The sequence below is a fragment of the Sycon ciliatum genome, chromosome 3 (assembly GCF_964019385.1).
Source record: "Sycon ciliatum chromosome 3, ocSycCili1.1, whole genome shotgun sequence".
NCBI lineage: Eukaryota > Metazoa > Porifera > Calcarea > Leucosolenida > Sycettidae > Sycon > Sycon ciliatum.
Window position 1 is genome coordinate 25,556,915 of NC_088645.1, and position 26,607 is coordinate 25,583,521.

Below are 26,607 nucleotides of genomic sequence, written 5' to 3' on the forward strand. Positions count from 1 at the left end.
CAAAATGATGCACGGATGCATCCAACTACTGACTGATTTCTTTTTTGAAAACCCTAATCGGCCAAAGTTTCTCACAGGCCAAAATAATAATTTGTTGATTTACAGTAGCTAGTGGGGAGGGTTATCTTGGATGGCTACTGCATAACCCTACTCAAGTTGTCTTGCAAGCGCAATGTTCTGGGTCTCAGTCTGGTAAATACTTATAAGTACCAAAGCCGGTGTCCCTGGTCAGTGCAACTGCATGGCATTGCTCTGATGACAGAGAGTCAGTGCAACTGCATGGCATTGCTCTGATGACAGAGAGTCCATGATGCAGTTTGGGAGGCTCTGTCCTAACTTTCTTCTGTATCTTATTTATATACAGAGTGATAAACAAGTTGTGCAAAGCCAGGCAACTCTTCGAAGATTATCTACTGCGGGGCGACCGCTTCACATTTGCGAGCAGCGGTTGAGAAAGTTGTCTGATTTGTTGCTCTCTGTTCACAATATTTTATCGTCTGGTAGGTTGGACGCGGGGCGCTGGCAAATACCAGCTGTGTGTGGCTGGGCTCTAAGTTACCGCCTCGGTCACCCAATGCCAACATCATGGAAAGAAGAAAGCAAGGCATAGTAACTACTAGTCTGCGTCTAGGACTCGTCCGAATGAGACCTTTCGAAAGGTTCGCTGCTGTTTTATCGCTCGAGAGACTGCAAGCTGGTCTGGATCATTTTTCAGTTGTCGGTGGGTAACCTGCTTCACAGTTGGGGAGGTACTGTCCTGCAGCACAAATAATTCATTTAAAAGAGAATAGGCCCACAAACCGTTTTACCAGTACCGCGGTACCGGTTATCATCTACCATAATTTCGACGCGATCAATTGATCAAATACCGTATTTCTTGGATTATAAGTCGCAGCCCATTCTCACGTCCGAACCAAATCGTCCGGGGACTCCCAATGCATTCACATTAAATCACACTCGATTGTAAGTCGTACCCCCTTCTTTGCCCCTGAAGTCATTAGTGTAAAAAGGTGCGACTTACAATCAGGGAAATACGGTAGATCTACACCTGAATTGGCTGAGATCATCATTATTTTCCATGCACAGATCGGGCGTCGAGGTCGCGCGTGGAGAACATTCCTCGCCGCTCTCATCGGCGCATGCCACGAGTCGGAGGTGCACCGGCGCGGTGAGGGTTTCTCGGCCAGCTCTGGAAGCGAAGAGTCGAGTAGACAAGAATTATGCTGACACAGCGCTAGCACAGCATCAGAGCAAACCGGTTTTCTTCGCCAAGTCTGCAAACACCATAGAAAGTAATACAAACCATTATGAAATAATTAACTCCACCAAGTACAAGGGCTCCAGATGCAGCCCCTCACGGCTGTGAAGTGACACATCCTTCGCGTCGAGGGCCCATAAAATCCCTTGGGAGTTGGTAAAGTCCCTGCGACCTTTGACCTCGAGCCCATCCGCTTCTTTTGGCCAGGCGAACATCTTGATTGGCTTCAGCGTTTCCGCACAGGCAGTCGCATTGAGCTTCACATGTCTGCAGAAAGGGTCTGGGGAGCGGACCAGCCTCGTGGTCGTTCCTCCTGCGCCGTAAATGGCCTTATTTAGCTACGCACCTCCGCTTTTGGACGCACAACATTGTGTCTTGCAGCCAAGGCAGAGAACATCGGGGTAGGAAATGCTTGGCCTTGCTGACACAACACTATTGTACTCGTCTCTCCACAACAACGGTCAGACCAGAGCATTAATTCCGATGGTGGCCATGAAAGCTTATGAAAACTAAAGCTCTGTTACCAGGCTTCTGGACCCAAAAGGAACGTGTACGAGAAGCAAGAATAGGTGGGATCATAGCGGTAGAGATCCACGGATTAGAAGAAGAGATATCTACTGGCAATGTCTGGTAGGCTGAATCTACGAAGCAGTAACGGGAGTCGCAGTTCCAAATCCAAAGCCTCCGCCGCCGCCAAATCTGCAATGGTCGCACCGCAGCACGAAGGCGGCGACTGCGAGTCAGGATCGGAATGCAGCACCTGCAGTCCTTCACCGTCGTATTCCGCCAGCGATCCTGCGTGTGCCAGCGACTGCGAGTCGACAGAATCTGGCCTTTCGAAGAATAAGCAGAAGAAGACCCGAGGCAGAGTCAAGATTGGCATAAAGCTGATAGATCAGAAGCAGAAGCGCAATGCCACCTTCCACAAGAGGAAGACTGGTCTGATGAAAAAGGTGAAGTGTGATTCTTTTGCTTTTTAGTACACGTACACTCAAGAGTTGTTTGTTGTTGTTTTAGTTTTTGTTGTTGCTGCTGCTGCTGCTGCTGCTGCTGCTGCTGTTGGTGGTGGTGGTGGTGGTGGTGGCGGTGGTCGTAGCGGCCGCGGCAGTGGTGGTAGAGGTGGCAGTGACGATGGTGGTGGCCACGTTGATGGCGCCGGTATTACAGTTGAATCATATCGATCACGGTGAACTCCAACACACTCTCAGTGTACGGAGTTGGAAGTGCCGTACGATTCACCTACTGAGATTGTGCACACTGTTGTATACCGCGTACCGGGACATGCAATGGCAGACCCCAAACCACTTCATTATTGCATTTCAAAAATATAAGCAAACAGCCTTGTCAAGGAATTGCAAAAAGACAAAGGACGTTCAAAAATCAAATTACATAGAAGGGCTTGTTTGGGAATGGCAAGTAGTTCTGAAAAGGGTTTGGAACAATCAGCACAGCTTATAGAGTTAGAGATAGGCCAGGTTTAGGTCGTTCTATGATTGAATTTTCCCGGGAAATCGTTGCCAAAATGTTGATAGTCCAGTCAGACCACGCGTATCCGGTCCTCTTTTATCCGGATCCCTCGCCATCCGGAAGAAAATAGCTGGTTACAGATTTACAGCATACATGACGCATCCAATGATAACCGGTGTTCGGTTATCCCGCAGTACGCTTGCACTGCGATGCTGCTGAACTGTGTTTGTCCTTTTTTAGTTCTCTGCTTGGTTTATATGAATGATGCCGCAATCACCTGGACTTGCTGAAGTCTGCAAACACTGAAACTAAATATAGTGAAGACATGTTGACCTGTCACTGAGCCAAACTAGCGAGATTGATGTGTCGTCGTCGTCGTTGTTGTTGAGTTACGGATGCCATTCAATGATACGGACACTCTTTTTTGGCCCCAAGGCGCCCCTATACCGGAGAGATACTATTTTTATACTTTCCCTTCAACTTCTCTGTGTGTTCGTATGTGTGTGTTTATGTGTGTTTATGTGTGTGTATGTGTATGGACGGGTATAACGGTGCTCGTCGGTGTACATACCGTATTTTCGCGCGTATAAAGCCATGGCGTTAAATCCGAATATAAGGCCACCCTCACTTATAAAGCCATGGCGTTATAAGTGAACAAAAGTCAATGTGGAGGAAATTGCATCTGGCATTAAAAGTGAGTTCAGTTCTTTCAGTGAACCTACAGTAGCGGTGATTCTCTCTGCATGTACCCATCCCCACTGTCACATGCCACCTTTACACAATAGGTTCACAATTTGAAAATTTCAGGGAAAATTGAAAGTACATGGATGCTCGACATGAACGTGCAACGGCACCGTACGAGTACTCGAAGTTCATACTCTGCCAATTTTTTTGCATGTACGCGACTCTCACTTTTAGCGCCATGGCGTTAAATCTGAGGCTATTTTCTGTAAAAATTGGGTCCAAAACAGCAATGTTTCACCTATAACGCCATGGCCTTATATGCGCGGAAATACGGTATGCTTATGTGGTGTTATGTTGTGTGTGGTTGCTGCGCGTACAGGGATTCGAACTCAGCGCGCTGACTGGAGCAGAAGTGCTGGTTCTTGTTGCTTGGCATGACTCTGTGTTCTCGTACGGCACAGACCGTCTTCGCCGCGTGTTGACATCGACCACCGGTCAGTCTCTCATACAGCAGTGTTTGCAGATGCCCGAGCGAGATCGGACGGGTAGTAACAGCGGCATGCGCTGGAGCTCCAAGGACTTCATCCGCAGAGACCTCAACATGCGTCTCTCTGCTTGCCGGCCCAAATCCGCTGTGAGTAGTTTTAACCCAACACATCAGAAATGTCTGCTGTCTTTCTTTTCTTCGGGGATCGGTCACTTGGCCTGTATCAGCTTTAGACTAGTATTACGTTGGTGAGACTGTGCTAGCCAGTGCCCCAGACTTGTCTTGCAAGCGCAACCCAGGCGGAAAAAGATGTGTGTGTGTGTGTGTGTGTGTGTGTGTGTGTGTGTGTGTGTGTGTGTGTGTGTGTACAGAGCTTAGTGATCTCTCTCTATCTCTCTCTCTCTCTCTCTCTCTCTCTCTCTCTCTCTCACTCCCTCACTCTCTATGGCTGTGTTTACATGAGAAATTCAACCCGGGTTGAAAGTCTGTACGATAGACAAAAATAAAAATAGGTCAGCGTTTACATGAAGAAAGTTCACCCGGGTCAAATACTGATATGCCGCCAAAAGTCCACTTCTTAAGTCCTGTATGGTCACGTGAATCCGTTCGCGCAAAATTTGCGTGTGCAGTGCTGTTCAAACCTGGCGTGAGACACGCACAGAAGTACGCTAGTACAATTTTCTCGCCCCGAAATTTCAACCCGGGTCAACTTTTCTTGTCAAGCACCTGCGATTTCCTCACTTTGAATCACCATTGTCTCTCTGTCCGTCCTCTCCCTTTGCCAACCCAACAGGATTCCACCGTTGAGGATTCCCTCCTGCAGCAATCTGCGGACTCGGGATCGACGTGCTCCGACACTCCGCTGCCAAACTCCGGCCTCACCACCGGCGGCCCGTCCAACTGGATACACATGACGTCGGGCGGCAACAGAGGTAACAGCGGCGGTCCTGGCCTCGGCCAGCAGGCGTCGGAATCTTCGCCACACTGGTCCACCAGCAGCGGTGGAGGCGCTGGGGGTGGCGGCAATGGGAGCACTGGCAGCACTGCCACTGGCTCGGCAACGTCCGCCGCTGCTGCGGCTGCTGCCATGGCAGCCACTGCTTGGCAACCAATGACGCCCAGTAACATTGGCTGGCAAGGGCCGTCGACCAACTACCAGGTACATAATTCGCTAGTGGTTCGAATTTTTTTATGTGTTTGTCAGGGTTTGTTTGTTTTGCGCTTTAGATCTTTGCAAGGTGGTGGCATTCGTACGGATGCCGAAAACTCTGTCTAGGCTGTGTCTCAAGTGAACACTGAATTTGTTTCTGTTTTCGTCCAGGGGTGTGTTGTGGCCGTCCTGTTGACCTCTATGTGTTATGAGTGCTTCTTGTCTGTTCTGTGCATGCCGACCTGCATCACTGAGTGCGATGCAATCATAGTGTGAACTGTGCATACTCTTCCATGCAGGGGAATGCTTTTTCGTGACCAGCCCTGTTGTATCTGTCCTCTTCTGCTGCTTTGCTTTTCCTATATTCGGTGCCCAGTTCTCCGACTCCTCGCCTAGCTATCAGTCGGCAGCCTCCCTGTCCTCACCCCCGGCCATGTCGGGCAGCCAGCCAATCAACTGCTCGTATTCGCCGCTGTACGGCACCGCAGCCTCGGGCGGTGGCGGCAGCTTCCCCGCGATGAACCAGCAGAGCGACTCTGCCAGCACGGACAGCGGCACTGGCAGCTGTGGCACCAGCGTGGGTGCCGGCAACCAGTTCCCGATGTCCTTTGACCTGCTCTCACCCCCGGACAGCGGCAGGACGGCGTCGCGGACAAGCGTCGCCACCCGCTCCACCATGCTGCACCAGCCGCAGCTGAAGACGGTCGACTCGCCCACGCAGGCGAGCAGCTACTACCTGCCGATGACACCGCAGCGTGGCGGCACCGGCTCTGGCATGGTGCCCTCGCACACCATGATGGGCGGCACGGACAAGCTGGGAGGTTCCTACGGCGCCGGGACTGGCACCGGTGGTGGTGGTGGTGGTGCCACGGGTAGCGTTGTCGGCAGCGGCGGTGGAATCTCCTCGCAGCTCTTCCAGCCTGGCAACATGCCGTTTGCGGGCGGTGCGTCCCACCTGCCGCCGCTCTCGCTGTCCTACCTGCCCCCCGGCAACATGTACACCACATCGCAGGCCGGCAACACCATGGCCTCGGGCGGTGGCTTTGCCGCGACAACCTCTGTCTCGGCCGACACCATCTCCGGTGGCGCGTCCAAAGCCACCGGCATCATCGGCAACACCGCCGCGGCCCATGGCCACTTGACCAGAGGCAGCTGGTCATCATCGGCGGCGAGCGTGTCGCCCATGACAACGGCTGCTGGCCAGGTCGGCGGCGCGTCCGTGGACCACCTCGGCCAGCGGTCCACGTCGGCAAAGGTCGGTACTGGGCACTCGTACCTGCCCAACATGACCATGCCACTCTCGCCCACACTGGACGTCGAGTCCACTCCCATGCAGATGACCACAGGACAGAGAAGCACTGGTCCCAGCCCTTACGCAAGTTTCCCCACAACCGGTGAGTAGAACTTATTGATAACTGGTGACCAAGGAGGAAAACACGCTTATGAATTCTTCTTTCACTGGTTTGAGGGAAAGACGCAAACGGGGAAAAGTCTGAAGAAAAAAATCGACTGTCACCACCAGGACTGAAACCAGGGACCCTTGCTTGTAGCCAGCGATGCTCTAACCAAATTCTTCTTTGCATACATTATTATTTCATTTGTTTATCATGGTGTTATGTCGGCATCAACTGTTTTATTCATAGCTTTGTAGGAATAATTGGACGTATGCATCAATCTCCCACCATTTGGTTTTGCGGAGCAAGTCCACTACAACCGCACACACCTTGTATATTGATACCAACTCTGCCTAAAGGGTCATAAACTTTGTGAGGTCATACTTCAGTACTCATAAATGTACTATAACGGGTTGTACCTGCCAAGTATGGGGTAACATGCCCTGCAAAAAGGTGACGGCCATCTTCGATGCATACCTCTCATTGCCTGTGCTATTCTCACGCCACCCACCTTCCAAATTCTACAATAAGGCTACAATAAGGCTTGGCGGCTAGATAGGGCTTTTAAACTGCAAGTACACAGCTGGCTGTGGCTCCCTGGACCAGTTCCGATTACATCGTGTGTGTGTGTGTGTGTGTGTGTGTGTGTGTGTGTGTGTGTGTGTGTGTGTGTGTGTGTGTGTGTGTGTGTGCGTGTGCGTGCATGTGTGCATTTGCACGTGCACATGCATACGTTTGGCAAAGTGAAAGTTGTCTGAAGCATCGTTCTGTCTTTGTCTTCCCTCTGGTTTCCAATGCACTGAACAGGTCTGACTGGTCTGGGATCCACTGCTACCACACAAGTTGGCGGTGCTGTAAGCGGACTCTCACTCCAGCAAACTCGCTCCTTCTAATTGCATGCATGGCCGACTGTGCCTGCATGTGGAGCCGATACTGAGGATTGCGACGCACCACAACAAGCGTCCGCAGACACCCTTTCGTCCTATTCCTCAGTGCCTTGCATGCCTGCTGGCAGCCCCCCCCCCCCAGGTTATTTGACAGTCACATTCACAGGCGTGTCTGTCTGTATCTGTGTGTCTGTCTGTCTGTATTCATGTGTGTGTGTGTGTGTGTGTGTGTGTGTGTGTGTGTGTGTGTGTGTGTGTGTATCCGTGTGTATCCGTGTGTATCTGTGTGTATCTGTGTGCATCGGCCAGCCTGCCCGTTTGTCTGTGTGCACGCGCGTGTGTATGCATGTGTCGAACTATCTGTCTGTCTGTCAGTATGTGTCATGATCCAACTGTGTATGTATTATATGAATTTTATGTCTATATGTCTATCTGTATGTCTATCTGTATGCATGTAGAAATGTGTGCACGTGTCTTACAAGATGTCAGTACTCTACTATGTATCGAATTTGACTGACCTACCGACATTTGAAGTTTGTCCTGGGTTCGCATACCCCACCACTGATTCAATACCCCCAACACACGCCCGTGTACTACATCCTCCACACTCACGCGTCCGCCTCCCGTACTCATGCAATCCCAACTGCACAGTCAGGCACCCGCTGCCGCTTGCATGCAATCCCAACCCCTATACTCCTGCTACCATTCCCCATGTGCATGCATCCAGTACGGTTCTTGTCACTCCCTCCTGTGGTGTTCCCACCACCAACAAACGTCCTTTTATTTACATATCACTCGGTTCTTTATTCTCAATCTTTATTGGAAAGTCTGTTTGTCTAGGCGTTCTCTACAAGTACCTTGATTGAATTGAAGCCTTTTTTTACTGATTTTATCAACATTTTTGTGACTGGGCGCTTTCCAGCATAAATTTCAATCCCCAAACTCTTGAGAATGGGTGATCATATTGTCTAGCGTGACCGGTCAGTTTTGAATGGGACAGAGAGACCCACGCACGCACACATGCACACATACTACGTCCACTGTCCCAGTTCCTCCTCCCTGCTCTTTCCTCTGGCTCTTTCAACCTCGTCGCCCGCTCTTTCTCTCTCGCTCCCTCTCTCTAACGAATATGTTCTGTTGTTATTTTCTCTGCCTCACCTGGTGTTTATTATTTCGTTATCTATCGTCGCAAACCGTTGCTAGGCTTTACCGCACCAGAGAATCTGTCAAACCTTTAGTTAGTCTCAGTCAAAACAAATCAGTATTATCGCCTTGAATCTCCTCCTCTCTCTCCTTGATTGAACCTACCTGTGACCCGAGACCGTTTTTTTCCTTTTTCCTGTTCATGTTTCCCAGATATGTGGGACCATCAGACATTCTTTTTGTATCAACGTTTTTTTTTATCATTCCTTGCTTGCCAGCACTTCAGAATTCAGCACAGTTCTGCGGTGGTTTCCATTGTGTCGCCCCGTGTGTGTGTGTGTGTGTGTGTGTGTGTGTGTGTGTGTGTGTGTGTGTGTGTGTGTGTGCATGTGTGTGTGCATGTGTGCGTGTGGTGTGTGTGTGTGTGTGTGCGCGCGTGCGCGTGTGTGTGTGTGTATGTGTGTGTGTGTGTTATGGTGCAGTGGTATGTGCAGTCGATTTCCAATCGAGAGGTTGCGGGTTCAATTCCAGACAATTATGGTTGCACACGTCTTTCTTCTCTTTCTCATTCTCCTAGCTCTTCTTTCATTCTCCTGGGTGGTTACCAACAGCCAGTGTATGCCGGAGTATGTGGTACGTACGTGGTGTGGCGTGTGTGTAAAAAAATAAAAAAATAAATGAAAAATAGGGATTCACTGGCCAGAAAAAGCCACTTCAATCAACTGTGTGATGGATACCAGGCTAAAAATAGTGGCGATCAATTCATCAGCCTTGCAAGCTGCTGAATGGTGTAATCCCAGCACAAGTTGCTATGTCTAACATAGCTGTTCGCTATCATCGCTTCCGCGATGGGCATGTCTGAGGTGTGTGTGTGTGTGTGTGTGTGTGTGTGTGCACGCAAGGGGATTGCGTATGCGTGTGGCTCTGTCCACTTACTGCAGTGATGTGGTGCATGGTGATCTCTTGAATGGCGGTCATAAGTAGTTATATCCCGTCCGTCTGGAGGATGGGGACTACTAGCAGACTGTAGTGTTGGCAATCTTCATTGGCGCAGTGAACAGGACGACAACGAAGGGCAGAGTGCCCAAGGATTTTGTACCCGATTACTGTACTAGCAGTAGTACTCGGGTGACATCGGGACCGATTTTGAGCTTTGGCTAGAGGACATAAATCATAAATGCAATGATTACTGTATTACAAAAACAACATAGCAATTATTTTAATTTTGTAATGTTTGCACCACTACTGAAAAAGTGACGCGCTTTTAAATTTTGGCTGGACTCGCGCGAGCTCGGTTCGCAAAGTGGTGAAGGGCCGGCTCGTTACCAGGTGGTTACCGGTACCGCGTACCGATTCCTTCTCCGCCATGCATGCGCCAGCGCCCAAATCTACATGTAAAAGAGGTTGTTTTGCAAGTCCGTTTCAGGGCATGTTCGATTGGTAAGGATCGGGATCGGGATCCAGATCTCAGATCCGTCGGATCCTGCAGAGTCAACTGGACACTTTTTTGGGCCTTGACTGTTGCCATGTTGACGAAAGTAATAAAAAGTCGTACTCACCGCGCAAGTTGTACAAAAAGTCAGCAAGGTCTATCTCGATCCACGTGTGCGTACCACAATGTGTACAAAAACGATTTTTACCCGCCATATACGCACAAAGGTCACATTTGGATCCGTTGGATCCGGTCAACCCTGCTCCCCGAGGTGGGTTGACCGGATCCAAATCCGAAGGATCCGGATCCAGATTCGACCAATCGAAAGGGTGCGAATCCAGTGGATCCGGTGGATCGGGATCCCGATCCTACCAATCGAACATGCCCTCAGTCTCGAGCAGACAACCTGACTCCTGAGCTGAGCTTTGCATGGCCATACGGGGGGCCGGGGCTGTCCTTATTTTTACAACTCCTTGATTTGAAATTGTCAGCATTTGATACGATATCGAAAATTGGCGGATCTCTTTCGTCCAACCGTCAACACAACGTCGGAACACCACAAATTCCGGCAGCTGAAACAAGCCGGGCCGAAGGAATCAGTCTCCACCTTCGTTGGCCGTCTACGAGAGAGAGCTCGAGAGTAGACTAATGTAAATTCGGGGCGACGGATGTGGACATAGTAAGTTCAATTGAGTTGTAAACTCCCAGGTGCGAGACCAGTTGGTTGCGGGTTTGACATCCCCCGAAGTAGATGTGTACGTCGTGAACTGCTCAACGAACTAGTCCAGGCTCACGCTAGCAGATGCCATTTAAATACGAAAGCATGCAGTGCACTGGAGGTAAATGTATAGTTTAGGCAAATTAGGGTCCCAAATTATTTTAGTGGGCCAGCATGCTCTACAGAGCCCCAGGCATTACACACACGAGGCATGCATAGTACAAACAGGGCATGCGCAGTGCAAACAAGGCATGCACCAGACAGTCGAGGTCAACAAGGTCATAATAATTGGGAGCATGCAGAGCTCAACCACAACTCGTTTTCCATGATTGGCATGAAGACATCATGAAGACATCATGAAGACATCGGGCACTAGCCAACAGCTTACATGTTACCGGTATACTGCTGGTGAATGCCCAGCCATCGCTAATAAACATTGGCGGACAAGGAAGGAGAAAATGGGAAGCAGAATCTGCGAAGAGACCAATATCCTAAACTAAAGGAGTTGTGCTTGCACTTACCGGCAACCACATTTGGTGAGTTTCCATTTAATTAACTCTAGCTGCTGTCGTGTTAACCTCGACTGGCTCGAGTGCATTGACCTTGTTGACCTCGAGTGCATTGCGCATGCCCTGTTTGTACTATGCATGTCTCGTGTGTGTAATGTGCATGCCTGGGACTCTGTAGAGCATGCTGACCCACTAAAATAATTTGGGACCCTAAACTATACCTTTACCGCACTGGATACCTCATATGTGGGGAGTAGTAAGCTGTACGATCCCGCCGGCAGAGCCTGCCAATTTTTGCTCAGTGGCTGCCATCAGTGCAACCAGACAGCAACGCAAACCCAAGCAATCAGTATCTGGTTCATGCAAGTACTGTGGGCGCATCGGGGTCGTGAATGGAAATAGCCAGCCTATTCAGCGTCTCTCAAGACAGGTGGTCTCTCAAGACAGGTCAGGGGCGTCGGAAGGTATTCGACATCGGTGCAGCCGCATGATCTATTATGAGTAGGTGGGGGTCCAAGGCCCCCCCCCGGGAAATTTTAGGGAAAACGGGCCCAAATACTGTAAAGTCTTGTATAAAAGCCGCGGCTTCTATGACTTTCTTGGTGAAATTTTGCAGGCTTCTACATGAGACAGGCTTCTATACAAGCCAGGTATTTCTATGTATGTCAACACTAAAAGCAGGCTTATAATTATGTGATTTGATGGACCCAAAATTGCGGCTTCTATTCGAGGGCGGCTTCTATTCAAGTGCGGCTTTTATACGTATATAATACAACCCAACAGTACGCTTGTACGTGAAATGTAAACCGACATATACAAACCGAGGCGAAGCCGACGTTTGTATGATGGTTTATATTTCACGTACTAAGACGGCAACGTCTGTAGGGCCTTCCCTATCAAAATAACGAGAGAGCTTGGAAGCTCAGGGCCCTACGCTATGCTTTTTTGCCTTGATGACCTAGACAAAAAAAAGCATAGGGATGTTATAAATTCTTTAAAAAATTCCTTTTTTTAAGACATAACCGGGTTAACCTGGGATTCGAACCCGCACTATCGCGCCCTGCATGCATCCCCCGGTCTTTAAAAAATTCCTTTTTTTTAAGACATATAAACCTGGGATTCGAACCCGCACTATCGCGCCCTACATGCATTCCCCCATACACTTCGGATTCATACCCATTCTTCCAAGTTGCTTCACGTTATGATCTTGCATTTGAAACCCCTATTTGAATATGCATTGTGGCCAGCCGTCTTTAATGGTACGGTACGGGAGACGGTGTCGTATTACCCTCGATCGTACCTGTCCCGTACCTATTCAAATAGGGCTTTCAAACGCAAGATCATAACGTGAAGCAACTTGGAAGAATGGGTATGGATGCGAAGTGTATGGGGGAATGCATGTAGGGCGATAGTGCGGGTTCGAATCCCAGGATATGCCTGAAAAAATAGGAGAATTGAAAAATTTATAACATCCCTATGATTTTTTGCCGTCAGATACGGGATAGCGCCAGGCGTGACACAAACACACAAACAAATACCAAATTAAAGCTGTGTGGACCCTGGCTAGCGCCAGACGTTACTGAAGTAACGTCTTCTGCATAGCTACGGGAATAAATTCTACTACTACTACTACAAGCGTACTAGTGGGATGTATTATACTTATGCTGACCTTCATACAAACTGACAGTCAACTTCTTCCTGTTTCTAAAAAGGAGTTTGTATGGTGGTGGTCTATATGGGGTTTGTATGAGGTATGAGGTTTATAATGCCCAGTATAAACCGCCAGCATGATGGGCAAGTTGACTGGAAGTTTGTATGAAAGGTCAGCATAAAAGACTTTACGGTAGCCCATATTTCATTGCTTCAAAAGTCGCAAGATGAAATTATTGGTGTGGCTTTGGCCGGACCTGCCGCACTGGTTCCGACGCCCCTGTAGGTGGTCTCTCAGAATAGGTGGTTGCTCAAAACAGGTCACTTATTGGCAATACCGGTAGTACAGTGCAGTCGGTACAGGAAACCGGTAAACCCTAGCGGCAGATGCAGCACCTGACGGTGGGTTTACCGGGTGTTAGCGGCCGTCGTGAGTTCTCTTTGGGAACGGACACGATAATTATTTACTCTTTTTTTCCACAGGAAACTGGTTGTGTGTCTCAACACGATCGCCGTGGTAATGAAGACGTTATGTCACAGGCTTTGCCACTGGATGAGCACAGCACCGTGCAGACCGGCTCTCCCATTCATTACAACCATAATTATACATGTTTTCACGATGACATCGTGCACAAGGCGAGAACGCACTGTACGGGAAACAGTGCTCCTGACTACAACCATAAACCGGTTGGTAGGGTCTCGGTCTTACCTATCAGGCGAGGCTTGCATAGACCATGTACAGGTCTACTCTCCAGATAACGTAGTCTCTGGGACCACGTGAAAGTTATGATACCGAGAGTTATGTTATGTAGAAAACCGTGTGTAAAAATACAAGATGTACCTAAAAATGAAGGGTATTACCATCAATGCCGCAGAATATATGCACAATAGGACTAAACTGGCGAGCTGCGGCTACAGCTTGATCGTACCGCGCACGTGAATCTACGTTGTATCGAGAGTCCGCACGTCCGGGACCGCGCCATAGGGTGCGTTATGCCGAGGTTTACGTTATGTAGGACTAAACTGGCCTAAACTGCCTAGCTACAGCTAGCTACCGCTGGATCGTACCGTGCACGTGAAATTGCGTTGTATCGAGAGTGCGCACGTCGGGGACCGCGCCGTAACGTGTGTTTTGTCGAGGTTTATGTTATGTAGGGTTATGTTGTGTGGAACAAAATTTGTATGGGAGTGATGCTGTTTCGGCGCGGGATTTGATTTTTTTTGCTTACTAGCGAGGTTTATGCACAAATATTATGATCAGTCACCACCGCTACACAAAGGTCGTTGACGCTGCAAATTTTATTCAAAAGAAATGAAATCTCCAAATTTTCGCCCTTGGGGCTTCATCAGGGAGTAAAATAATTTGCAGCGTCAACGACCTTTGTGTAGTGGTGGCGACTGATCATAATATGAATAGGCTGCATGCAATGGAGCCTCCGTGTTCTAAAAACCGTTTATGTACAAGTGAGAGTTGTTATATCGAGAGCAGACCTGTACGTGATTTACAATGTCACCAAGGCTTGCATACACGTACCAAACTATGTACAGTTGTGGCCAAAGAAATCCAACCCACGCGCGCGGAAAACAGCGCCGAGGCTCATGCGGTCAGTTCTGGGAACATGCATGATGTAGGAGTACAGTAAAAGCTGGTGTAAGCGACCTCTGGGTTTAGCGACCACCTGCTCTTAACGGCCGTTTCTCCATGCACACCGACAGTTCTACACAGACACTGTGGGACCTGGTTCTCAAGACCACCTGGCTTTAACGAGCGATTTTGCTTGCACCGTGGGGTGGTCGCTTAAACCAGGTTTTACTGCAATTGAAGTGGAAACGCGGCGCGCTGCTTTTGATTCGCAGGTCGTGTTGCTTTGGCCACACCTGTACATGATTGTACACTCTCATAACAGCTCCGTAGGTGGTCCACTGCCTGCCATGTAACAGGGAGTCATAGCATACATACAGAGAGTCAACACGAGACCCTAGTAAGTAGCAAGAAACCCAAACAATGCGCGTTTCGACCCCGGATTTACGTTCCAGGTAATCCGCGGTGTAGATCTATTTAACTCACCATTAACATTGTGGACTTGGCCTGCCGACCTGAAAGCGCCGCCCGGGCAAGCTGTGCCACTTGCGAGCGTGTACAAATCGACCCTGCCACAGCCAGGGTTATTGTAACAGAGACACACACACACACACACACGCACACACACATGCGCGTGATTTAATGTTACAGTCACCCCGTATGGTCTCTCGGTACATCTACGCTACGGCCCGGCTGTCTACTGTCCACCAAAGCAAGGGGTCTCTTCGCAAGATCAGATTCATTTTGAAGTAGTCGGGTGAAAACACAACAAAAACAAGGCAGAGCATATGGAGCTGCAAACGTCCATTGGTGACAAACAACAGGATATTAAAGCAAGAATATAAAAAAAACACGCAGCACACATAATTATCGGTACATATACACGCGACAGGGAGGAGATACGGCAAGAGAGAACATCATCGGATACAAACCATCATTTTAATCATGGGCCAACAATAAAACAAATTGAGAAACGGAAGAGAAAGTATCAGAGATATTGGAAAGAGCAAGGAGAGAACATTATCGATCTGGAGCGAATAGTCAAGTGCATGAAAGGTCCACATGGAAATGCTGTACACAAACCATCATTTTAATCATGGGCCAACAATAAAACAAATTGAGAAACGGAAGAAAAAGTATCAGAGATATTGGAAAGAGCAAGGAGAGAACATATCGATCTGGAGCGAATAGTCAAGTACATGAAAGATCCGCATGGAAATGCTGTACACAGAGTGAAAGAGCACAGGGTGGGGGGCGGGGGGCCCGGGAAAAAGAAGACGAATATGAGTAGATACTCAACACACAACCTAGCCTACGGCCTAGCCTAACACTAACAATCCATATGCACACGCTCCACAGGTCAGGGCTTAAAGGCCTGCTCGTGCATCCGCACGCATCCGTGAGCCGACAATGACTTAACCAACCGTCGATGATGCTGTCCTGCACGCGCGCACGAGAGCGCGTCGTTGCCCGCTAAGCGCAGGGGCCAACCGCTGTGCGGTCCCGTGTGGCGGGGCGCAAGGCTTGTCGTAGCTGCAGTATGCCTCGCTGAAACACGGGTTGGGCCTAGCGCCTCCTAAACGTGTTTTTCATAGATTTGTGTGTGTGTGTGTCTGTCTGAAGTTGAATAAAAGTCGTGCCCAATTTATGGCCAGTGTGTGCGGTTGTGTGCGCGTGTGCAGTTCAGTGGGCTGTGATCCGTCAATACTTTTTTTCATTCAACAAGCAATAGTGGCGTGGCATGCTCAGGGCAGGTGACCGAAGTTGGCCGGATGCATGGGCCAGGCTGCCGCGGCGTGCACGAGCTGCTCGGAGCTGGGCAGTCCGTACATCATGGCCAGGTTCTCGAACGGATAGCCCGGATGGTGGTGATGGTGTGCGTACGCTGCCGCTGCGGCGGCCGCCGGGGAGGTTGGGAACGGCATGGTGTATCCGGTCTGCGCCACCGTACCGCCAGCACCACCGGCGGCGGCAGAGGGCCAGCCCCACTGCAGGGGAGACGACAGGCCATCGTCGTGCTCGCCGTTGCTGCTGGCGCTGCCGGAGCAGCCACCATTGCCGCCACCGCCGCCACCGCCGTTAGCCGCCATCGTTAGGCTGGCCGATTCCGGCGGGAAGAGGATCGGGTCGGAGAGTGTCGTCGGCAGGCCGTGCGTCACGCTGGACAGCAGCGACGCCGAGATGGCCTGGGACGTGCGGTCGTAGGGATGATGGTGGTGGTGGTGATGATGATCACTGCTACCGCCATTGACACTGCCCCCGCCGGTCGTCGACTGAGCGTGACCCATGCCCTTCATCTTGGACATGGAGGTGCGCGAGCGCCGTGTCGGACGCCACTCCTTGATCGGCTGGTGCTTGGCGCACCGCGAGAGACGCTGTGCCTCTCGCGGGCACTCGGGATCGTCGCACAGCCGACGCCACTGCTGCCCGTTCCAGCGTTGCCGAAAGCCGTTGGCACTCATGCGGATGGTGTGCATGGCGGGAATCTCTTCGGTCGACTTGCTACCCTTCGTGGTGGGTGATTTGGACGATGAGGAAGTAGCTGCTACCTTTTTGCTGCTACTGCTGCCAGTTTTCCCGCTGCTGCTGCTATTTTTCTCACCAGTGGCGCTGGTTTTCTTGCTGCTACCATTTTTCTCGCTGTTGCTGCTATTTTTCTTGCTGCTGTTGCTGCTCTTGATGACATCGACATCTGATGAGCTGAGAAGAGGCATAGTATGCATGCAGTAAGCGCATATGCATGCACACCCACACCCACGAACGCACACACACACACACACACACACACACACACACACACACACACACACACACACACACACATACAGGTACACACACCACACACACACACACACACACACACACACACACACACACACACACACACACACACAGCAGAATGCAGCTTCTGTCAGAGGAATGACTCTGCATGCATAGCAAGTCCAACGAACGATCATTTCAATTGGGATACAGTTCGTATATGGAGGGGGTGTACAATTGTCCTATTTACGATACGACGGCATACACAGCTCATACAGTTCTGGTGGAATTTGTTGATTGATTATTTCTTGGTGTTCTTGCCATTTCCCGACATCTCCCCTCTCGATATCTCCCCTCTCGGACACACGCTCGAGGATTGCCTCAACACTGCACGGGACAAAAAGCTATGGCTGGACTTCATTGATAAATGTACATCGGTGTAAAAAAAAATGGCATGTACTTGTCATGTGCTAGAACCTGTATATGGGTTTTTTTCGTATGCTATTCTTCCTGCTGCAATCTATTTCATGATGAAAAACAGTTGACAGATACGTGGAACCCATTATTTGGGAGACATGCGACCTGTACTATTATTATTATTATTATTATTATTCTTGCCATTTGGTTGGACGCTTCCTGCAGTGTCATCTTCAATGGTATGAATTTGTAGACAAAGCCGCTCTGTTCTTACTAATAGAGAGGGTATGATCAGGTATGCAAGTAGTACTGTACTGCAAGATGAGAAACTTTCACTCGAGATGAAATTTCGCTATTATCGCGACCATCATACATTTGCGAATATAGATCGTCGCCAACAGCTCTGTACATTAGTTGTAGACAGGACCAGATGAAATCGCGATAGTTGCTCGTCTTGGACCAGCGCAATTCTAAGTTTATCGCTTTACAGTATGCAGTACAACAGAAGAAAGCAAGTGATGCACGCATGGCAAAACCTAGCCCCAAGCAAGCAGTAAAGAAGACACAAGAAGTATGACAAGACAATCTTGGACTCGAGGCAGTGAAAGTAGAGATCCACAGGGAAACGAATAACTTTACGGATGACCACATTTTTGAAGACGAAGGCCACAGAAACAAGTTAAATAGCAGCTTTGTACTCCACTCACCAGCTCATGTCGGTGGTGTCGCTCTTGTTCTTGCTCTTACTGCTGCCATTGCTGGTCGTGCTGGTGCTTGTCGCATCTTCTGGCTCGCTGGGTATAGGCACATTTTATACAGTGCACACACACACATGCATGCACACAAACACGCGGGCACACACCATACGCACACACATGCATGCATGCACACACACATACACACACACAAATACGCACATACTGTCTGTAAGTTTGTCTGCCTCCCTCTCACTTAATCGCTTGCTTTACCAACTGCGCTAGCCGGGCTGAAGAAGCAAGAGCAAGTATTTCTCCTCCAATGAACGATCGAACTGTGGTGTGGCGGGACCAGAGAAAACAAGAACGCTGTGGCCAATTTGCCGCAATGGAACGCTATAGAGGTGATGCGAATGATGTCATGGCGGTGAGTCAGCACAACCCCGTATTGGCACCATATGGTACAGCGTGAGTCACTAGTGCAGCGCTGCGCCCCCTTTTGCCAAAGCATCTCAACTGATGATGGAATCGCATCACCTCTACATGACTTGAGTTTTCCAAACGCAATAAAGACTAGTATCTTTGCCCTCAATCCGATTCTGACTGTTCAGTCTGAAAACGGAAACAAGCTCCCAAGGTGAGAATACTCTAATTTCAGACTTTTTTAGGTGCTCAATATTTTCGGTATGAGGCCAAAAGGCCATGCTAGGTGAACAGAAATTTTAGGTGCAGAGAAGCAGGTCCCTATTGGGTAATGTGTGTTAGTGTTTGTTCGGTGTATTGAAAGTTTAGGTACAGGGGCGTCGCACACGGTACGGTCACTACGGTATTGACCGTACCACTATTTTCCCCAAATACCCCGTGAATCAATAAAATGCACTGATCTGGGCTCTAAATTTCCAAAATTTTCGTCTCAGCCATCCCTCCCCACGAGTAAATTGTACTTCAGACGGCTGACCGTACCACACTAAAATACCTTCCGACACCCCTGAGGTATGAAACAGACGCACCGAAAGTGCCAAAAATAACGTACAGCACAAATTTGTGAAATTACAGTAATGATCTGCTTGATCCTCGACTACATTGGCTGACGCCTGGTGGCCACTAGCTTGACTATCGGCCAAGCCATTCGGTACTGTGAAAAAGGATCAAGCGGACAGTGCTAGCACAATGTCTTCCTTTTGCGCGGGCAGATGGGCGGGAGCGGATGCGCTCGCATGGGTTGACCCGCTTTACCATGGCATGCCAGCCGCCAGCAAGACATGGTCATTGCTAGGCCCTCTCGAGCGACTGCATTCGAGGCCCCAAATTGGTACGGCAACAGGCTCGAGAATTATGAGCATTTGGCGAGTGACCTTTCTGATCTCCTCACCGATTTGAGGCATTCCGCTTCCGCATTGGAAGAGGCCTGACAGCTCTCCCCCACCCCGCCCCAGGCAGTGAAAAGAAATATCCACAGGAAGCTAATACCTGGTGGTCGACCACATTACGAAGGCGAAGGCTGCAAAACAATAATTGTAACTGAATATTACTCACCACTTTATGTTTGACGTATCGATGTTGCTGCTACTGTTGCTGCTGTTGCTGCTGCTGTTGCTGCTGCTGTTGCTGCTGCTGTTGCTGCTGCTGGTGACGGAATCTAAATCATTCGTGCTGAGAAGAGCCACATTGTGTATGCAAAATGCACACATGTATGCACACACATGCACACATGTATACACACACACGCACATGCACACGCACACACATGCACACACACACACACGCACACACGCACACACACACACACACACACACACACACACACACACACACACACACAATAGACAGGCAGAAAGTTTTGCACAACTTCCGTCTCTCTCTCTCTCTCTCTCTCTCTATCCCTCTCTCTCTCTCTCTCTCTCTCTCTCTCTCTCTCTCTCTCTCTCTCTCTCTCTCTCTCTCTCTCTCTCTCTCTCTCTCTCTCTCTATCCCTCTCTCTCTCTCTCTCTCTCTCTCTCTCTCTCTCTCTATCCCCCCCCCCCTCTCTCTCTCTCTCTCTCTCTCTCTCTCTCTCTCTCTCTCTCCCTCCCTCCCTCTCTCGTACAGGTAAGATCCCCTACAGAAGCATGCAGTACAGCAGCACAAGGCAAGCGATGCATGAACGGCAAGACCTAGCCTCGAGCATTGCACTAATGGTTGTAAAAAGGGGAAAAATAGCTTTTTATACGAACGGCTGCATTTCGATACAAGGTGACACAGCAAGTAAAATTGCGGTCATGTGCTCAACTTACCAACTCATGTCTGGTGTTTTGCTGTCGCTGCTGCTACTGCTGTCACTGCCGCTGCTGTTGACAACATCAACATCTGTCGTGCTGAAAAGAGGCACCACAGCAGCACACAGACATGCGCACACATTACCCATGCACACACAGCACACACAGCGCGCGCACACATACACACACATGCATTCATGCACACACACACACACACACACACACACACACACACACACACACACACACACACACACACACCAGAATGCAGCCCTTGTTGAGCACAGTCACTCTGAGCACATCGCACCCGTAGCAAAAGACCTTTTTGGTTTGGATGCAAGTTCCGCGAGGTCTGCCGAGTATCCAGAAACACCTGTCACAACCCTCCTGTTGAGCCCACTGCAAGGCGGAGTACCTGTTGGAACAACGTATTGCTCGTCGTTCAGTGAATCGTCATTGCACCGGCCTCCATGGTTGCTATAACAACGTTAACTCGTAACTGCAGCTCGGCGGTCCCGGCAGCGTGCGGTGCGCTTGCTGAAGACAAGGACGAGAGCCTTGTACAGTGCTGGCCCGAGAAATCCAACCTCATGAATAGAGCAGCGCCGCGTTCGCGTGCACAGAACAGTGTTTGTAGTGCTAGGGCAGCGTAGCGCTTTTTTATTCACGAGTTTGGATTTCTTTGGCCAGTATCGTAGTTTGTACGGGTAATGGGGCTTATCACTGGCCCGGACGGCAAGATGCGTGCAGCAGTGTTGAAGGCGTCCCCGTCCCTTCGCTAAGTCTACCATCTAAGTTGCCCTACCCAGAAGCGATGATTTCCGTGTGGAAATGACAAATGGACACACTATACATGTACTTGTACACTGGACAGCCGCGCTGTCGAACCTGATCAGATCGCAGGCATCGTGACTCAAGCTGCGGCGGCGGTGCCCAGTAAATAAGTCCACCATGCTGGTCACCTGATTCTAGTCCCGTGCTATATCACCATGTGCTGCTACTGCACGGCAATCGTGAGTTTGCGCGGGGGATTCGGCTGATGCCGAAAAAGTCCGACGACAGGCATGAGGGAACGTTTCTGGTGCACAGCTTGTGTGGGTCTCTCTCCCCAACTCTCTTCTGCTTTTTTTACCTCAGTGGTCTTGTTCGTACATATGCTAACTACTGTTTCTTGTGTCGCTCAGCTGTTTCTTTTGAAGTGCTTCGAAGAAATTCGATTAGAGTCACAGTTCTGGTAGGGAGTGTTGCTTCTTCTAGTGGAATTTGTCGATTGAGTATTTCTGTGCTTTGCTACCCCACTGTTTCAAGCGAAGACCCGGCCTGGGCTATTATATCACCTGCCTGCGAATGATCTTCCCTCAGGGGAGAAATATACGGTGTTTTTTCCCCATGCACACTGTACGACATGATTGTTCCTTTCGATTTCGATGTCACTCGAGGAAGTTTTGCTCACTCCGCCACGTTATTGCGGAGACCTAAATCAACCTGAAGCCGAAGTTTCTCGTCCAATCAAGCCTAGTTCTATAAAATGAGCTCATGAAGAGCCAATCTATTCTTACTAATAGAGGGGCACGATCCCGTATGCAAGTCTGAGTATGCAGTACAACAGAAGAAAGCAAGTGATGCACGCACGGCAAAACCTAGCCCCGAGCAAGCAGTAAAGAAGACACAAGAAGTATGACAAGACAATCTTGCACTCGAGGCAGTGAAAGTAGAGATTCACAGGAAACGATTATCTTTTGAAGGGCCACATGTCGAAGATGAAGGCCACAAAAACGAGTCAAATTGTAGCTGCGTACTCTACTCACCAGCTCATGATTGATGGTTGGGTTTCTGTCGTATACACGAACGAGATGACCTTAGAACTGGATCATTCCCAATAGACTAACGCCCTTGTTGGCTACCTGTTTCACTGCAGTGAGCCACTTCCGTCTTCAGCTTCAAACCCCTAAGCTTCTACCTTCAAGCACTGAAAACACCGTCTTTCTCTTCTTCTTCTTCTAGCCTCCGGGACAGATCGTTTCTACTTTCCAACTGCTAAGTTTGGTCTTCGGACTTCACAACACCACTGAGTACTGTTGCGAAGTTGTGTGCTGGCTACATGTTATAAGATGCGTTAGTCGATATTTTACGACTCTCCGCTCTACACGTCTCCCTGGGATTACGTAAATGAACCGCAGTGCCCAACGCTGGCAGCAGTGAGTGCGATTTACCACAGCACCCTTGCACCGGAGGCGCTGAAAACGAAGCCCGTTGTACCTGTTCCCTCATCGCCGACAGCTCGGAAAGGAATCGACAATACGCAGAAACGCTTCGTTGGGCTGGGATCGGGAGAGTGACTCGCGCGATCTTCTTCCCCGAGGCAATTTACAGCCTCCCGGGTGCCGATATGTCCATATCCCGTAGGTTTGTTTTTGCGGCCATACATAGCCAAGAACCCAGGTGTACAAGAAATCCTCCTCCGTCCCCTCATGGCCCCAACCAGGGAGTCGTCAAGTATTTGACGACTCCCTGGCCCCAACCGTCTGCACTGGTACTACGGTTACGTATTCGAGTCCTGGCGGTGTAAACTGGCATCTTCTCCGTTGCTTCTGGGCCAGTGAATTCACCATAAAGACAAGCGTGTCATGTATCGCAGACTAAACGTGTCTGTCATCGTTGCTCCCATTCTTCTCCTTTTAATTGACACACGTACTTTTGTTCTGTTCTTTCGTTTTGTTTTCATCTCCACATTTCCACCTCGATCTATCAAATATAAAGACAACAGCAACAACAAACATCATTCTCAGCCTCGGGTGGAGAGCCAAGGATTAATTTATAAGAAGAAATGAAGACCAAGGGACTACAAGTTACGCTATAAAATGTCCACTAACACCACCTGTTACCAAGGACGTATGTATGCGTCCTTGACCGTTATGGGTTGACCGTTTTGTCTGATGGTCTTGCCAGTATCGTCCTCGACAAGTCATGTACATGTACATCCGCCAACTTCCTTTACAGCTGAGACTTACAGCTCGTGCTTGTCTTGGGTGCGCTCACCTTCCCCTCCTATGTTATTTCTAACTTAGAACCTTCCAAGCTGGAACGCTGTTGGAGTGCGCATCCAAGATGTGCTAGAGCTGATAGCCAGTTAGGTGTAGAACGTCAGTACGGTTAGTCAGTGTTGTGCAGTGTTATCGCATGAGCTGATTGTGAAGTAACTGGTGGTGTTAGTGGACATTATAGCTTAAATTATAGTTCCTTGGTCTTCATTTCTTCTTCTTATTATTATTATCATAAGCACTATCGCGATGTAAGCGGGGGTGCCTACTTCACTTGTGCCATCCAGGATGATGATAAAGAGAAAGACAAACAGAAAGCTCAGAATCTTGAGGAACAATGCTGTAGAGCACAATAGCTGTGATCGATAGGATGCGCTACAGAAAGGTGAAAATTACTAGTTCATTGATAATAGCTGGTGAGTCTCTCTGTGTCCAACTATAAGTCCAGTGCCATGTTATTCATTTCTTCTTATAAACATCATTATCATGATTATCCGGCTTCCATAAGTGGCAGTACCTAAGCCAAGGCATGACCCCATGTGGCATGTAACTGTTAGCTAGCTCTTCGGGTGAGATATGACTGCGGTGTACGTTTTTGGAAGGACGCCGAGATTCCGAGAAGTGACGCGGAGAAGACTACGCACAACAACAGCTTGCAGCTTGGGATATTATAATGTACATCATGTAGATCAACATAGTACTGTAGCCAAATGAAGCAATGGGATGAGTCGCCAAGATCCCTGCACATATATGGTACATGTAGTATTAGATACATCTTGTTTTGTTGAAAACATGTTGTTACTTGTAACTAAAATGAGGGTCAGAACCAGGGCTCGCACCCCTACAGTTCAAATAATAATAATAATAATAATAATAATCTTTATTTCAGGATTACCCAAAGGCTAACGCCTATCTGGGGGATCTCCTATTTGTGTATGTACACATGGTCGGAAGACCGGGAAGCTCTGGGGATGGTTGTACATGTAGTAAGGTCACTGTTTCCGAACACAGTGGTCCTCCGCCTTGTAACATGCTGGCAACCAACACTATGTACAATGCAACATCAGCTACGTGTTGCTATTGTTGTTGCTGAATTTTCGCAGCACGAACAGGTGCTAACACCATCTTTGATTCCTGTTACTGTGGCTGTGAGCGACTTAGCAGTTCACACAATAAAAATCAGAGGGAGTCGAACAAACCACAGCTCCCTGACAATGCTGGGGAAATGGGGAGGGGGGGGGGACAAGGTTATGAAGAAGAAAAGCTAGGCGTTCAACCAAAGAGGGAGACGGGCGCTCCCAAGCCAATGATCAGAAGACTTGTAATCATAAAATTAGAGAAGGGAATGAATTGGGGGGGGGGCAGGCAAAGAAGCTCGAGCCGGAGAAGATAGGGAGGAGTAGCAGTGGGTTCCAAACTCGGAACAGCGCCAATACAATGAACTGAATGGTACCCCGACCAGGCTAAAAACCGGGACAGTAGATTCTACATGATACGCCTACTGTAGCCATCCTGCCTCGAAAGTCGAAACGTTACTTATTTGTCCGCCATTACTAGGCAGCCACACCAAGTAGGCCTTGACAGATTATGCTAATATTTTCGTGAAATGATGCTTTTCGCATTGCTGAAAAAATTGCAGAATTATGCTATTATTATGCGAAAAGTTATCATATTATGCGGCATTATGCTCACATATGCTGCTAATGTATATGATGGTTCTGTGCAAAATAACAGGTGAATTTTTTTGTAGAGGGCGTTGTACTGTAGTAGCAAAAGTTCAACGGGGTCAACGCACCGTCCGACTTAGCTATGACCGTCACCCTGGTCACTGATTGTAGTGGACTGGACATGTTATCAAGGGAGTCGTAAACCTACGCCTTCCTGGTGTGTCTACTTGTACTTGTACTTGTAGAACATGTACAACTGTATGGAATTTGATGCGAACAGGCGGATTAGTCCAATTTTATGCGATTCATATGCAATTTGCCTCGAATAATGCAATTATTCGATTTTGGTAGGAATTATGCGAAAAATTATGCTAGCATAATCTGTCAAGGCCTAACACCAAGTTATTTCTATCAGGTAAAGGTATTTTACGACTCCCTGATTTCTATGTCATAATTCACGTCACCGCGCCCGTACCTTTTCGAATCCTTGACAAGAAAAAAACCCGAGACGAGTCAATGCTGTTCTGGCGAACACTTCTCTAGCCAGTATGGCTGATCAGAGTATAATCAGCCATACTGGCTAGAGAAGTGTTCGCCATTATATCGCAATCCTAGATTGGCTAGGGTACCAGGTAAGGAGACCATAGGTCTGTGGGGACTGCCCTAGAGAAATACTTTGAAGTATGAATAAAAAAATTATTAAAAATTAAATATAATGCACCACCACCACTGTTACCCCTACCTGCTGAGCAATTTGCCTACCGCAGAGGTCACTCCTGTGAGGACTTGCTCACTCCCGTGATCAACGACTGGATGCTCTCCTTGGACAAAGGTGATTATGTCGTAGCTGCCTTCCTAGACATGTCTAAGGCATTCGACACAGTTAGTCATGAAGTTCTACTGAGTGAACTTCTGGAGATCGGTGTCGGTGGTACTGCCTTGCAGTGGTTCTGTAGCTACCTTACCCACAGGAAGCAACGTGTGGACACCAAGACGCAGCAAGGTCTGACATATAGCAGCAACAGGGGGGTTCCGCAAGGCTCCGTCTTGGGGCCCTCTCTCTTCAATCTGTCAGTCAGAAAGCTCCCCTCTGTACCCCAGCACTGCAAGGCTCGACAGTACGCGGACGATGTCTCCCTTTACAAAACTGGCAAGAACATTAAACAATTGTGCAAGGAGCTGACAGAAGACATTGTGAAAGTGAAAGAGTTCTTGGCGGCCAGAGGCTTACTGCTGAATCCTTCCAAGACCCAGTTCGTCGTGTTCAGGTCAAAGTGCAAGCCCCTTGACCCTAGCGTCTCTCTACAGCTGGGTGAGGTCACAATCAACCCTAGTCCACACATTCGATACTCGACGAACATCTCTCCTTCGGAGAGCACGTTAGGCAACTAGAGCGGAAGGTTGGAAGTAA

The 26,607-nt window shown here is 49.0% G+C and overlaps 2 protein-coding genes across 4 annotated transcripts; one reads left to right on the forward strand and one right to left on the reverse strand.

Moving 5' to 3' along the window:
• Positions 1-1,662: 1,662 nt before the first annotated feature.
• LOC135811897 (uncharacterized transmembrane protein DDB_G0289901-like) lies at positions 1,663-8,758 on the forward strand. Its single transcript, XM_065325138.1, has 5 exons — positions 1,663-2,211; positions 3,789-4,043; positions 4,690-5,055; positions 5,423-6,440; positions 7,248-8,758. Exons 1-5 carry the CDS (start codon positions 1,882-1,884, stop codon positions 7,331-7,333), a joined length of 2,055 nt encoding a protein of 684 aa, XP_065181210.1. The 5' UTR covers positions 1,663-1,881; the 3' UTR covers positions 7,334-8,758.
• A 6,329-nt stretch (positions 8,759-15,087) lies between these two features.
• LOC135811898 (uncharacterized) lies at positions 15,088-26,378 on the reverse strand. Of its 3 annotated transcripts, XM_065325140.1 has the most exons (6): positions 22,297-22,543; positions 20,507-20,587; positions 19,843-19,886; positions 19,770-19,806; positions 18,246-18,332; positions 15,088-17,061 (listed from the first exon to the last, which is right to left on the reverse strand). In XM_065325140.1, exons 1-6 carry the CDS (start codon positions 22,302-22,304, stop codon positions 16,107-16,109), a joined length of 1,212 nt encoding a protein of 403 aa, XP_065181212.1. In that variant the 5' UTR covers positions 22,305-22,543; the 3' UTR covers positions 15,088-16,106. The 3 variants fall into 3 exon arrangements, with proteins under 3 accessions (XP_065181212.1, XP_065181213.1, XP_065181211.1); XM_065325141.1 differs by lacking the exon at positions 22,297-22,543 and adding an exon at positions 25,939-26,378 and having other exon boundaries at positions 19,770-19,886; XM_065325139.1 differs by having other exon boundaries at positions 19,770-19,886.
• Positions 26,379-26,607: the final 229 nt, after the last annotated feature.

What these genes read in the sequence shown, in the direction of transcription:
- LOC135811897 (XM_065325138.1), top strand. Translation starts at nt 1,882, where the DNA reads ATGTCTGGTAGGCTGAATCTACGAAGCAGTAACGGGAGTCGCAGTTCC. An exon ending in AGACTGGTCTGATGAAAAAG is followed by an intron (nt 2,212 to 3,788) that starts GTGAAGTGTGAT and finishes CTGCGCGTACAG; the next exon opens with GGATTCGAACTCAGCGCGCT. An exon ending in GGCCGTCGACCAACTACCAG is followed by an intron (nt 5,056 to 5,422) that starts GTACATAATTCG and finishes TTCGGTGCCCAG; the next exon opens with TTCTCCGACTCCTCGCCTAG.
- LOC135811898 (XM_065325139.1), bottom strand. An exon ending in AAAACACCAGACATGAGTTG is followed by an intron (nt 19,887 to 20,506) that starts GTAAGTTGAGCA and finishes GGCTCTTCTCAG; the next exon opens with CACGAATGATTTAGATTCCG. An exon ending in GACACCACCGACATGAGCTG is followed by an intron (nt 17,062 to 18,245) that starts GTGAGTGGAGTA and finishes GCCTCTTCTCAG; the next exon opens with CTCATCAGATGTCGATGTCA.